This window comes from Crinia signifera, chromosome 5 (genome assembly GCF_055691185.1).
Source record: "Crinia signifera chromosome 5, ASM5569118v1, whole genome shotgun sequence".
Classification (NCBI taxonomy): Eukaryota; Metazoa; Chordata; class Amphibia; order Anura; family Myobatrachidae; genus Crinia; species Crinia signifera.
The window spans coordinates 164,810,944-164,825,192 of NC_139221.1; the positions used below are offsets into that span (position 1 = coordinate 164,810,944).

Sequence of the window (14,249 nt, forward strand, 5' to 3'; positions counted from 1 at the left end):
GGTACCTTATCACCGACCAATCAGCTCCTGACTGTTAAGTTACAGGCTGGGTTTACAAAGGGACAGTTAGGAGCTGATTGGCAGGCACTTTATCACTTCTCCCTTATCACTGCTTCATACATCTACCCAACAGAAAACCTAGGTGAAAAATTGGACATGCAATGCTGTATTCTGCCTCTATCATGTCACTGAGGGCAGCTCCCAGGGCACAGCACATAATTCTCGGCTTCCCTCTGTATCTATCTCTTGGCCAGTGTATAGGCCAGTGGTTCCCAAACTATTTTCAATCACGGCACCCTAGAGTATCAGAATTGTTTTCACAACACCCCTAGGCCAAATCATTATTTTGTAAGAAATTTAGAAGTAAAATAATACATTTTGTTTATATATCATCCTTTAGACTCAATTATGTGGTGAGGGATTAGATTCACTTCTGTTTGTCTACATATTTTATAATTGGTAGCCACAAGCACTGGTTTTGCCTATTACAGATGGAGCGCCTCTCGTTCAGTGCTGGGGTTCGCCAGAATGCCACCGCTGGTGATCCGGCGCTCCATCTGACTGGGTCGTGCAAGTGCCCCACACCCACGCGCGTCCCAGTTACCGTGCAGGCTGGGATACGAACCCTGCCTGTCTCTGTTTCAAGGAGACGAGCAGGGTTAGGGGGGGGGGGGGGGGGGGAAGCGGGGAGGTGTAGGACAGCGTTGGGTACAGCCGGCGAGGGATGCACGTGCGTCTCGTTTGTGCGCATCCCATTCCAGGTGCTGGAGGCTGGTATTCTTTTGATGGTGTATACATTCATATTTGTAAATACAAATATGAATGTGCCATGAATACAAATTGCAGTATTTTCGGCATAGTAAATGCCGAAAATACAAATATGCATAAAATAGGCACATTTTTTTTATACGAATATGCCTGTTTTATGCATATTTCTGTTAGTAAATTCCCCCTACAGTACATGTGCAATTATTGGCCAAAAATCACACATTTGTTGCAAATTGTTAGGTGACTAAAAAATCCCACCTCACTACATTTGGCTCCATATGTTGTCAAAGATTGATAAATAGGTGTTATTACAAACATTGCAAGCAGAAAGAAGCAAAAAATATAATCACTCCCCTACACGACACTACACACTTTCCTCAGCAATGCTCTGCAATATCCCCTGCGTACACTAGATGGCATCTATGCTCTGGTTCTGTAGTAATGTCACAGTGTATAGTTAACGGAGTTCTAAAATCCACTCCCTCATAGAACGGATTGGTCCTGATTTCAGAGGCTACAAAAACTAATAGTTCGCTGTACTATTTGGTCCCCAGCTCTCCCCCCTTGCCACACCTCTGTGATCTGCTGCTCATGGAATCTGCTCCATGTGAGTGAATATCAGTCTGGCACCTCTGCCACCAGCGCTTGGAGTTAGTAGAACTGTGCAGCGAGGACTTGCTAGGATCTCCGCTTCTCTTTGGATTTGAGTTGAATACAGGATGGCTACAGGATCTCAGGGCATGGCTGAAAGGAATCCCTTTAAAGTACTACTTGGTGTCATTTCACTAAATCTGGTATATGCGTACAATATAGATCTGGATCACCCTATTTCCTATCAAGGTCCCAATGGCTCGTTTTTTGGATATTCTGTTCTGGAGCATTACCATGATGATACAAGATGGTAAGCCGTGCTGTACACACGTTGGTTACAATGTTAGACGTCCCAGAGACTTTAAGCTGATCGTTACCCCCTACCCTGCCCTGTGCTATGATGTAGTAGGCACAAACCCAAACCTGCTGTGTACACGTGACCCACAGTCCTGGGCATAGTGTGCATGCCAGCCAGCATGTGTGCATATGCGTGATAGTTACCCTGTACCCTTATAGGTCAGTAATATATACACTTTGTGTGTGTGTGTGTGTGTGTGTGTGTGTGTGTGTGTGTGTAATATTAGTACACATGTTTCAGTCTGCATGCTGCGAGTTTATGAATGCAATGCATTCATTATAAGGTCTTGATGCTGAGAGTGGTCTAACATGTATCTGGTTTTCTTCTTGGGCTCAGTCACTACAGCAAAAGTTGTGGGAGTTTCAAAAGCATTCTAATGATGACTAAATAGTTGGCTCATTATGGAGACTTTGGGCCTAATTCAGAGGTGGACGCAGTGTTGTCCATGTTGTATGCAAATGTTGAATGTATTTAGTCAGAGCCAGGGCCGGACTGGCCATCTGGCACTTCTGGCAAATGCCATAGGGGCTGATGGCCAGGTGGGCCGATATCTTCTTGCAAGGTGGAGGCTCCGCTTCCTGAACAGCGCACAGAGCGAGCAACGATTTGTGGTGGGTCCGGCGGCTCTCTCTGTGCACCGCTGAGGTCCAGGAGAGAGGGGGCATCACATACCGCTATTCCCCTCTCTAATGCAAGCCGGAAGGGTCAGCATGCGCGCCATAAAGGTCGCACGTGTGCACAAATGCCAGGGACGATTCGGCAGCCCATGCTCTGTCGCTGGTCAGAGCATGCGTCTGCTTTGGAGCGCATGCATCGCGATGATTACCATTGTGGCTTAAAAGAACAGATTCACAGCGGGATGTACTATGATGAAAATGCGGTAAAACCCCCATTTTACAGCATTTTCAAATTAACTAAATCCCGGCCGCACCGTCTTTGCCGGGCAGGGTATTGCCACCTTTGGGTGGCGATACCCTATAGAAGCCTATGGGCTTCTATCGCCGCCTGCTGCCCGGCGTTCGCACCCCCCTCCCCTGTCCTCCGTGCTGCTCCTTCTCCCCCAGCAGCATGTCACAGCTGGGAAAGTCCTTCCGGCTGCAGGGGGAAGGAGGAGATGCCGGGGACGCTGCAGAGCCCAGGAGGTGATGAAGACCCCCCTCAAATCACATTACAGGTATCGTGGGGGGCCTCCGTCACCGCACCACGATGCCAGCCGCATATGTTAGTACATATGCGCTGGCATCGTGACAGCCGGGCGGAGAGGGGCGGCGATGTATAGTAATACATCCCGCCCTCAGTCACTGAGAGGAAATTTCAAGTAAGGGTGTGTCAGCGTTAGCTTCTTTTGTTTTATTTGGTGGCCATGTTCAGATGGTCATTCTGCGCAATCTGGTGCAATTTCCGATGTGCAACTCATGGTGCTTCATTGTCCACAGTCGCAGATTAGCCCTGCATCCAATGGGCATCTCAGTTGGGTGTTATCAAAAGGCTCACTGCGCACAAAGACGCAGTTGCGGTGTAATAGCGCCAAATTCGGATTCCGGTCCTCTGTTTTATAGAGAGTGGTATATATTACTGCTTGGTGTTGAAAAATAAATGGACAATTGACTGAAAGTTGGTTTAGTGGAGAACCCCTGACAACCAATATCAGTGTTGTCTGGGATCGGGTAGTATGTACCTTTGTGTGTCAGATGGACTTTATGACCACAATAAAGAAACATGATATATGGTTAAATTTAATAAAGTGTGAGAGATGGTGCCAGTAGCAACCAATCAGATTATACTTATTATTTATCACATTCCAGAGGCTAAAATGTAGAATATGATTGGTTGGGCAACATCTCTCCTTTCTGAAAACTCACACTATAGTAAATTTGCAAAGTTGAATATGTGAATAGATCATGGTTTGAATGTGGCTTCGCTAAAACTTTTATGTCACACTCTGGTGGTGGTATTTCTTATGCCGCCCATACACTGTGCGTTTCGTGCTTGCGATGTGATGCGTGCTTCTATGCACATCACATTGTACATTATAAAAAGTATGTGCTGCAGGTACTTTTGAAGTAGATTGCATCATATCTAGTTCAAAACGCACGCTGCTTTAGCACATCAGATGCGTTATGAACTAGATACGATGCAATCTAGTTCAAAACGCATGATGCCGTGTATGGACGGCAATATACAGCGTGATAATAAAAAACGGCTGTACCATTACCATAAGGTAAAGCCCAGCGTTCCATGGGCGTTCCCATGAGAACACTGAGCGTTCTCATGGTAATGAGGCGGTGACGTGGGTGCGGGGGGCTGGCAGCTGACCTCACCGGAGGTCAGCTGCCCACCCATATCTGACCAAGCATGCATGCATATGGAAGTGAATCACTTTTATATGTGTGTACCTTCCACATCTTTTTATGGTCGGCGACCATGAAAAGATGTGGGAGGTTACCCGCAGCATACGAATGGATGTTTATGCTAAACATCCATTCGCAGCCTGTATGGATGAACCCGTGCTGTAAAGGAGGGGGTGGGTGGGCGGACATGCGGCGGGTGAAGTTTGGTGGATTCGCAAGGCAACTAGAATAACCCCCACAGTGCGATTTGGCCATGCAGTTTTGACTAGATAGTCAAAATTGCCTAGAAAGTAGGCCAAAATTGCCCCTTGTGTACTCTGTGGGCAATAGTGATGTGCGGCCCCCAGCAATATAGACAGTGCAGGCAAATCAGTTGTGACTAACCGCATGTCCCCGCACACGGGGAGAGAAGGCATGCCTATAAGGGCACCGAAGCCGTTCGTTCAGATCCGCACACTAAGGGGAGTGGCGTGCTAATGCCCGTACGCTACCGTGTGCATAACGGATCTTAGCCTGTGCGCTCTGACTTCCAGCATGCAGACGGCCAAGCATACGGGCTCAGCTGATGTCCCTAGAAGGGAATATGAAGAGCGCATAGCCACTGAAAGCAAAAGCAACCCCAAGAAGTTTTTCAAGTACATAAATAGTAAGTGAATAATTAAAGAGAACATAGGCCCATTAACCGATATCAATGGTAAAAGTTTTACGGAAGATAAGGGAAAGCAGAACTGTTAAATGGTTTCTTCTCATCAGTGTTTACTAGGGGAAAAAAGACAGGGGAACGCACATGTACCACAAATGGGACGAACAAGCCAGATCTCAATATTGATTTCACGATCGAGGAAATAATATTGAAGCTCAGCAAAATCAAAGCAAATAAGTCACCAGGGCCAGATGGGATACATCCTAGGGTACTAATAGAATTAAGGGAGGAATTAGCGACCCCTCTATATCACATTTTTGATAATTTACTATCATCAGGTAAGGTACCAAAAGACTGGTGAATAGCAGAGGTAGTGCCAATATTCAAAAAAGGGATGACCCACAATGTTCCCTCTAATTTTTACGAAGGCTATGTGCGGCAAAAGATTTTGGTTGTGCAACTTTGGAAGGAAATTTAAATTTTTGTGCGTCACTTATATATAACTGGAAAATGACGTTCAGCATTTGTGTTAACTTTACTTCAAAATTATATTAAACATTCAAAACACAGCACACAATGTAGTTAATGGGTGAAACACATATTAATTGAGTCCACAACTGCAAAAAGGGGCCACTGCTGCTTTGTGCGCTCTGTTGTAATGTCTGTGCGCACATTCGTGCGCGCGCACAGCTTAGAGGGAACACTGATGACCCAGCTAATTACAGACCTGTGAGCTTAACATCAATAGTGGGTAAAATATTCAAAGGGTTTTTATACGGATGGTATCCTGGAATATTTAGACCTTCATAGTTTACTCAGTAGTAACCAGCATGGGTTCGTGAGAAATGTTCATGCCAAACAAATTTACTAGTTTTCTATGAAGAGGTTAGCAATAACCTTGATAATGGAAATGCTGTAGATGTGATTTTCCTACATTTTGCTAAAGCTTTTGATACAGTACCACACAAGAGGTTGATAAATAAAATGGAGGACCTGGGATTAGGGGCAAATATCTGTAGATGGGTAGAGTACTGTCTGTGTAATAGAAAACAAAGAGTGGTTGTGAACAGTGCCGTATCAGATACGATACCAGTACAAAGTGGAGTGCCACAGGATTCGGTTCTAGGGCCCATTTCATTTAACCTTTTTATTAAAAATATTGGGATGGGGTTACTCAGCAATGTATCCATCTTTGCAGCAGAGGATGACGCCGCGCTTCAAAATGATCTTGACAATCTAGATGAGTGGGCAAAAAAGTGGAAGATGAGGTTCAATGTGGATAAAAGCAAGGTCATGCTTGCTTTTATCCACATTGTTAGGCAAACCAGTGTTCTAGTTATAACCTAAGCAGGGAGGCATTGGATAATTCAGTACTTGAAAAGGATCTAGGAGTCCAAATAGTTAACAAACTGGGGTGTAGCGCTCAATGTCACATAGCAACAAAAAAGGGCAACAGAATTCTAGCATGTATTAAACGGGGCATGGAAACTAGGGACTCAAAAGTAATTATGCCAATGTACAAAGTATTGGTTAGACCTCTGGGCCCCACACTATAAAAAGGACATCATAGAATTAGAAAAAATCCAAAGAAGAGCAACAAAGCTTATTAGGGGAATGGAGAATTTATGCTATGAGGAGAGATTGAGCACTTTGGGACTATTTACACTGGAGAAGAGACGTTTAAGGGGGGACATGCTCAACATGTACAAATATATCAGGGGCCAATATAAGGAACTATCAAACACCCTTTTTACGGCTAGAAAGGATTTTAGTACACAAAGGCACAAGTTTAGATTAAAAGAAAAAAGATTTTGTTCCATTAGAAGAAAAAAATTCTTTATGGTCAAACTTTGGAACTCTCTTCCTGAAGAAGGTGTGTTGGCAGACACAATAAATACGTTTAAAATAAGGTTGGAATAAGGTTGGATAAACATTTTTTTTATATGCCCTGATAGGAATTTGCAGCTTTGCGTGTCATATATGCACCGCCCGAATGAATGCCCACCCCCGCCCACATGCCAAATATCACTGCATGCATGCAAATGGAGGTTTAGCATAAACTCGATCACAACTACCACCAGGCGACTGCCGCTGGAAAGCCGACATCAATTAGGATGTTGGTGCCAGAATGCCAAACCTAAGTATGATGTATGATGGCCGGAATATGTTTAGGCCGGGGAAGGGGATGTTAGGGTTAGGTACAGGGGGGAATTATGGTTAGGCTGCAAGGCAGAGTAGGTTAGGTTTAGGCACTGGGGCATGGGGTTAGGCACTAGCGGGAGGGATAGGCTACAGGTGGGCTGCAGGGAGAGAAAGTTTGTGGGGAGGGGTGGGGAAAAGTAATCGTTATGTATGCAATTATTATAATTATCAAGTATCCCTTTTTAAATAAACCTGTATACAGTGTAGCCCCATGATGCATGCAGCAGCTGCAATAATCAAAGCATTATTCTGGGTAGCAGATACGGTACTATGGTTATTGTTAGAGCAACATTAATGACTCTTCATGTTATGGCCCATGGCCAAAGAATGGGAATCAGAAAGGAAAGCAATAGGCAAACTGTGAGCTAGAATTTGCATTCCAGCAAGTGTGTCCTCATCATGACTGCAACTCAATCTGGATTGCTGAGTGTTCACATCTACATCATATGAATTAGTCATATCTTCACTGCTTGTACTGGACACAAAATGCACATATCTCAAAGTCAACAATGTTGTCCACTTATACTCACTCGTGTGATTAAGGTGCGTACACCAGGAGCGATTGCCTTGCCATTCGATCATCGGGATCGAATCTCATGGTAAGGCAAGCACATTCGATTAGGACAGATCTGTACTATTTAGTCTTGCCTGCACAATCTATTTTGCATTTGATTTCTGTGCGGATTTGATTTGATTTTGCTTATATAAGCAAAATATAATAGAAAAATAGACTACACCTAACCATGTGTACAGGGCATTAGTACATCTACCTACAGTATTTCTGTGATTTCACTCTGTCTCCAACCTTCCTCTGCCACCAATTTCTGCAAATCTCTACAGTGGCTCTGTCGCCTATAGAATCAAATTCAACATCCTCCTTATGACCTACACCCCCCCCCCCCCCCGTTCCCTTTGCAACATCATCTCACACCACTCACCTTCCCATTCTCTGATATGCTAATCACCAGCACTTACAGTATAACCAGTTCACACTCTCAAATCCAACACATTCCCATGATGCTCTATACCTTAGGATCTCACTCCCATATCCAACCAGAGTCTTTGAGGGGAATCTATTTGTGGGTGAAGGACAGTCTTTGCAATGGCCCTGAAACTGCAGTAATGACACCGCTCCTTGCACCCTTTGCAGTCAGCTCTCAACTCAAATTCGAACAATTTTGCACCCAGCAATATGGGACTGCTGACAAAATTTTGCAAATCTGAGCTGCCTTAAAATGCTGCAACTAATTTGCTGGGTGAAATCATTGCCCGCAATTGGATTCTTTCACCTGTCTTCCTAATTCTATCCCTACTGGTCCACTCTCCTTACACCTGTATTTTCTCAGTGTTGGTCCCTCTTGTGTCACCTCCATTTTCATATTGTAAGCTCTGTTCACTACTTCATCTTGTCCACCTGTGCATTTTTGTCTTTTACCTCCTTAATGTTCTTTAAATCATCATTTTCAGATTCCCCTCAGTAATATGCTTTGTTGCTTTGTTCTTTCAGCTTTATGCTGTATTATGTTGTTATGATGCTTACTGTGCATCCTTCTGTTTGCCTGTTATGAGCTCTACTCTGTCATTGTACAGTTATGTGATGCCTTATAAATAAACAATGGTAACAATAACTACATTCTGTATCTCTAAGCCAAGCATCACCTTGTTCAAATGTTAATATTTTTTTGGCACTTGTTTCCTAGCACGGCCACACCGATTTGCATCGGGGTGGTCGTGTCGGAAAAATCGCGTCGGTCACATCGCGGGGCTCGCTGCGCTCGCCACGCTTTGGGCTTGGTGGCTCGCTGCGCTCGCCACACTTTATATTCTCAACTCCACGCCGACGTGGATAGTAGGGGGACGCGCACCGCCGCCCCTCGCGGGCTCGCTGCGCTCGCCACGCTTCGGGTTGGCGTCAATCGTGGGGTGACGACGGGGCCATATACAATGTGAAATGGGTCATATTGGCCCATTTCACATTGTTTCCTATGTGAGATGGACTTAATCAAGTCCATCTCATCTTGTGCCATTATAATGGCACAAGACAGACGCGATGCTCCCGATTTCAATGTTAAAAAATATTTTAACATTGAAGCCTATGGCAAAATCGCGGGCATCGCGTCGGTCGCGTCAGGGGCTATGTTAATGGCCGCGACCGACGCGTTGCCCGCGATTTTGCCTTTGCCAGCAAAATGGACCTGATTTCAAAGGAAATCGGGTCCATCGCGGGCATCGTGTACCTTAACTTTAAGGTACACGATGCCCGCGATTGTGGCCGTGCTAGGAAACAAGTACCATTTTTTTTAAAGTTATGCAACCCCAGACATTGCTGCCTATATGTTAATGCGGTTGTGCCAACTCTGGAGCCCCTGGTTTTCCAGGTAGCAGAGCGAAGAACCCTACTAAGCCAGTGCATGCTTGTACTGCTTATGCTGTTTTGAGAGAGGAGCAGGAGTCCACGGAGGCCTTATGCCTACTATTGCAGGAAATAAAGCCAACAAGCAGATGCCATAATGATATTTGGGTATAGTCTGCAATGCTGCTTTGCAAAGACTATACCCAAATTTTCCTATGGCATCTGCTTGTTGGCTTTTTTTCCTGCAATATTAGGCTTTATATATTATACGGATTTTGTAGGCTTTCCCAACATTTCTCAATTACCTCCTGGGACACTTCTTTGTTGAGGAAGAAGCATAGAGCAATTATTTCTTGGTCGATTTTGGCTCATTACAATTCCTACTATTTTATGTTTCCCGATATTGATTGGCCTGTATTGTAATTTTTTTGCATTTGTAAATCCTCCTGTCCTACACATCACCTTAATATTAGAATATTATTGTGCATTTAGTCACTTTTTAAAAAATATGGACATTTTCAACTGTGATGTCTTCCAGTGAAGGGCATATACTGTATATAATTTAAATGTCATTAAGATGATTCTCCTCCCCAAGCTCCTGTACTTTGTATTTCAGACTCTATCGATGTCATTTTCCCAGTCAAACTAAATGCTGGGTCAATCTTTAAGGTGTAATAGTAGGTATGAACTGATTTACACCAGCCTTGGCTGTTCCGTAACCAAAGACCTTGGTCAACTTTTCAATTTCTTGTTGCTTTGACACTCTCACTTGGCATAGGGCCAGATGTATCAAGCTTCAAAAAAGTGATCAAATGTAGAGTGATAAAGGACTGGCCACTCAGCTCCTACCTGTCTTCTTTCAAACCCAGCCTGTAACATGATTGGTAGGAGCTGATTGGCCGGCTGTTTATAACTCTCCATTTTATCACTTTTTGAAGCTTGATACATCTGGCTTCAAAGTAATTTACCCTCTCCGTGTACCCATCTCCTTTAACCCCTTTATGAAACGACCCTTCTTTTGCAATTGGAGATCGGATACCTGATTCCCTATTGGCAGTTATGTGTATTCTGTATGTGGTTTGTTAGTTGTATGTAACATGATTTGGATACAGTTTGGCTATGGGGGAGGATGAAACAGTAAAATTGAGGTGTAAGGTTTAATGTTGAGATGTAATGTTTTATAACACTGGATGTCCATTAAGTGGATGATACTGCGTTTATTGGACAACTGCAAACACTTTCTTTTCATCATAGTTTCTTCTATATTTTTACATTTATTTATACAACTTGGCAGAATAGCAGAAGCAATAATCCATCACTCTGTACTTCTATATACATATCGAGTTCTTCTGCAAATCCTGCATAATCTCAGACATACAGTATACTGAAGGGAGAAGTTTAGTTTACAGAAATCCTAAATATAATTTCTGCATGGCAGAAGTGCATATGATGATGATCACAATTTCTATTCTCTCATACATTTTAAAAACCAGTTCTACAAAATGTCCAAACACAAAATAAGGGCTGAGTTTGTGGGTTACTTATCCCTAATTTATGAGAACAAATATGATACTTAATGGAATTACCACTGGAAATTTCCGTCCTTGGCAATGTGCAGTGTCTAGCAGCTACCACTTTTTCACTTTGTATTAATCAATTCTATTTGTTATTTTTCTTTATACTAATTTTGGTATTGGTGCAGGAAGGCCTCACGCATGTATACTATGATCTATATGCATGCGTAGTCTATCGGATAGCCCAGCCTGCGAATTCGAATAACCCTGATATTCCTTATATATTTACCTACACTAGTCAAATTTACTATGAAATTACTGTTTTTTAAATTTAAATTTAGGGTACTTGTTTAGTTTCACGGCGGCCGATATATGGGATCCGATGCGATTTTTTACCTGTTCATAACCCCACTATCCACTACGCATGGAGTTGATTTTATATAGTGTGGTGAGCGCAGTAATCCGCGTCCCCTCGCCACGCTTCGGGCTCGGTGGCTCGCTGCGCTCGCCACATTATATAAAATCAACTCCATGCATAGTGGATAGTGGGATTATGAACAGGTAAAAAATCACATCAGATTGGCCGATATATCGCCCAATATCGCATCCGATATATCGGCCGCCGTGAAACTAAACAAGTACCCTAAATTTAAATAAAAAACACTAATTTCATAGTAAATTTGACTAGTGTAGGTAAATTTATAAGGAATATCAGGGTTATTCGAATTTGAAGGCTGGGCTATCTGATAGACTACGCATGCATACAGCTCATAGTATTCATGCGTGAGGCCTTCCTGCACTAAAATCCTGCTGCTTTTTTTGATAGCTGGCCATATGCAAGTTAATTGACAGGATGCCGGCATTTGAAGGTGGAAACCACCCGTTTTCTGGGAGTATCAGGGAAAACACAAGCATGCCCAGGCTTTGAGGGGAAGGCATGTGGTGTCAGCTCCGGCAATGATCCGACTGCTTTGCCGAGTAAGTCCTGGGTTATGCACAGACTGCACACACACTGGAAATATCCAGCTAATTTTTGCAACCCGTGCTAAGCAAATCACAAGCTTGCACAAGGTGGGATTTCACTCTGGTTGGTGTATACTGTACCTGATTGCAGGGCTCTGCAAATTAGCAGCCTGGTGATCAGGTCTGAATAACCCCCTGCATTCCCAAAAAGCACGGTATGTGATCATAATGCAGTTTTACTGTGCCTTAATGCAGGATAGTATTTACAGTGTTTAAAAATGTATTCAATCAGTAAACCTTAAAATGTATTCCCACAGATGAGCCCCAAAAAGTGCATACCATCCTGGATGCACAGTAAGTGCTTGGTACCACTCTCTATAGTAGGAGACTGTGGAAAGTGGTTCACTCAGCTGGTAAAACAGCCCGACGAATGGCGGTGGAGGACGATGAACCCAACCACTCGTTGCCCAGCCATACACACTAGCAGCTCACAATTGCCCAGTGTATACTGGCCTTTACCGAGTTGCCTATTTTGTTTTTTTACAAGATTAGCTTTAAAGAGTCAATCACACTTTTCACTGTTTACATAAAGTTATTGATAAGATAAAAGCAGCTTTTGATAATATTGAATTGTGGGATGCAGTCACTGTGTTGACATTCAAAATATTGAGTCATAATGTTGACATCACCATGTTGACAGTTATAATGTTGACATGTAAACACTTTTGTCAACATTCTGCATAAAGTTGAAGGATAGGGACAGGTTGCGGTCATGGAGAGGTAGGCTCTAGAGGGCAATTTAGGGGTTAGGGTTATGCACCTGGTGGAGGATTAGGGTTAGACACTAGTTGGAGGATTAGGGTTAGGCATTAGTAGGAGAGTTTGGGCCTTATTCTGGTGTAGTGACACAGGCAGTCACACAGGTGCCGGGAGCGGGCAGCTGACATCACCAGATGTCAGCTGCTCGCCCTCTTCCCATACACGGAGCACGCAAAGCTAACACACCAGAGAGTGTCTTCATTTTGCGTGCTCATTCCCAATCATTCGACCATCGAATGATTTGGCCTTTGCACCCAAGGCTGCGAATGGGTGTTTATGCACCCCTTCTCAGCCATATGGGGAACTCCGCGAGCGAGGGAGGGGGTGTGTGTGGAGGGTTTGTGTGAGCGCCGGGTGGCGTTTAATCAACAAGCAACTTTTGAGTTGCGTTTGGACCAGAATAAGGTCCTTAGTGTTGGTTATATGGTTAGTTCTAGACCATGTGGAGTATAACTGGTGTTGGCACAATTTCATTTTGGGCCTCATGGGGTTCTCCAAACTGGGAGATACTCAGGTACATCCAATGCTGTGGACAGAAAGGAAAGACAGGGAGAGGTGCGTATTGCCTTTGTAGAGAGCTGAGCCAGTTCCTCTTACTTGGTGTTGGTTGCTCACAGCAAGTGGAGTGCACCTCTAACACACAAGGTCACAGCGCCCTGGGCAACAGCACTGCCAATCCACCCTTTGAGACACCCATGTTTAGGTTCTAAGAATAAGATTATTGTAAGGTTTATGGATTGGCGAGTTTTCAGTACTTAGCGGTGGAGCTGCTACAAAACATCTGGAAGTCGTGTTCACCAGAACACACAGCTGAGCTACTATGATGGATGTAAAGCTATGGCAACATCACACACTGTTCTATTGGCATTTACACATAGTGAATGTTAACATGCTGCATGTTGACAATACGAATGTCAAAAATATATTGAGTAGATTAACAAAACCCCAAAAAAGTGTTAGAAAAATACATATAATTGATTCAAGCGTGATATAGTATATATATCTTTAATATTATGGTATATTACTGTATATGTAAAGATGTATATTATGATATAGTATACTATATCACGCTTGAATCAAATATATGTATTTTTCTAACACTTTTTAGGGTTTTGTTTAGAAACTCTTTACCACGGTCGGTTTGTAGTTTCTTTGGTTTATTTCATTTATTAATTTATTTCATCGGTTACATTTACTACTGTTGCTGCAACATCTAAAACATTTCACAGTTGAATTTTCAATGTTTAAACAAGCTTATAACATGTAAGCTTATTTTACAGTATAACATACACTATTAAAAGTGTCCGATAACGGGGATTTTACCGCATTTTGGGATGCACTAAGCATCCCTCCCCGGGTTACCGCAGCGGGGGACATCGCCAGAAAAATCTGGCAATGCCCCATAGAAGCATATGAGCTTCTAACGCGACCCCCCGCTGCCCCGCACCGACCCCCGCTGCCCCGCATCGACCCCCTCTCACCTGTGTCCGGGCAGCACAGAGCTGTGCTGCCCGGACCTGTGACCTCCTCCTCCCTGCACTATGATCCTCTTCGGGGTTCAGGGAGGAGGAGAGCCAGCCCCCTCACAGCAGCAGCAGCACAGTGCCAGGTAAGGGAGGGAGGGAGCCGCTGGGACCCAATTGGACCCGCTGACTCACCGTAAAGGACAGCTCTTAACGCAAGAGCT

General features: G+C 43.8%; 1 protein-coding gene across 1 annotated transcript in view; it reads left to right on the forward strand.

Annotated features, from left to right (window-relative positions):
* The first annotated feature begins 1,292 nt into the window (after positions 1-1,292).
* The window catches only part of ITGA9 (integrin subunit alpha 9), a 445,717-nt gene continuing 432,760 nt past the window's right edge, over positions 1,293-14,249 (forward strand). The window contains exon 1 of the mRNA XM_083186309.1: positions 1,293-1,669. Within this exon, the coding sequence (XP_083042435.1) occupies positions 1,488-1,669 (182 nt within the window). The 5' untranslated portion in view covers positions 1,293-1,487. The remainder of the gene's footprint in view (positions 1,670-14,249) is intronic.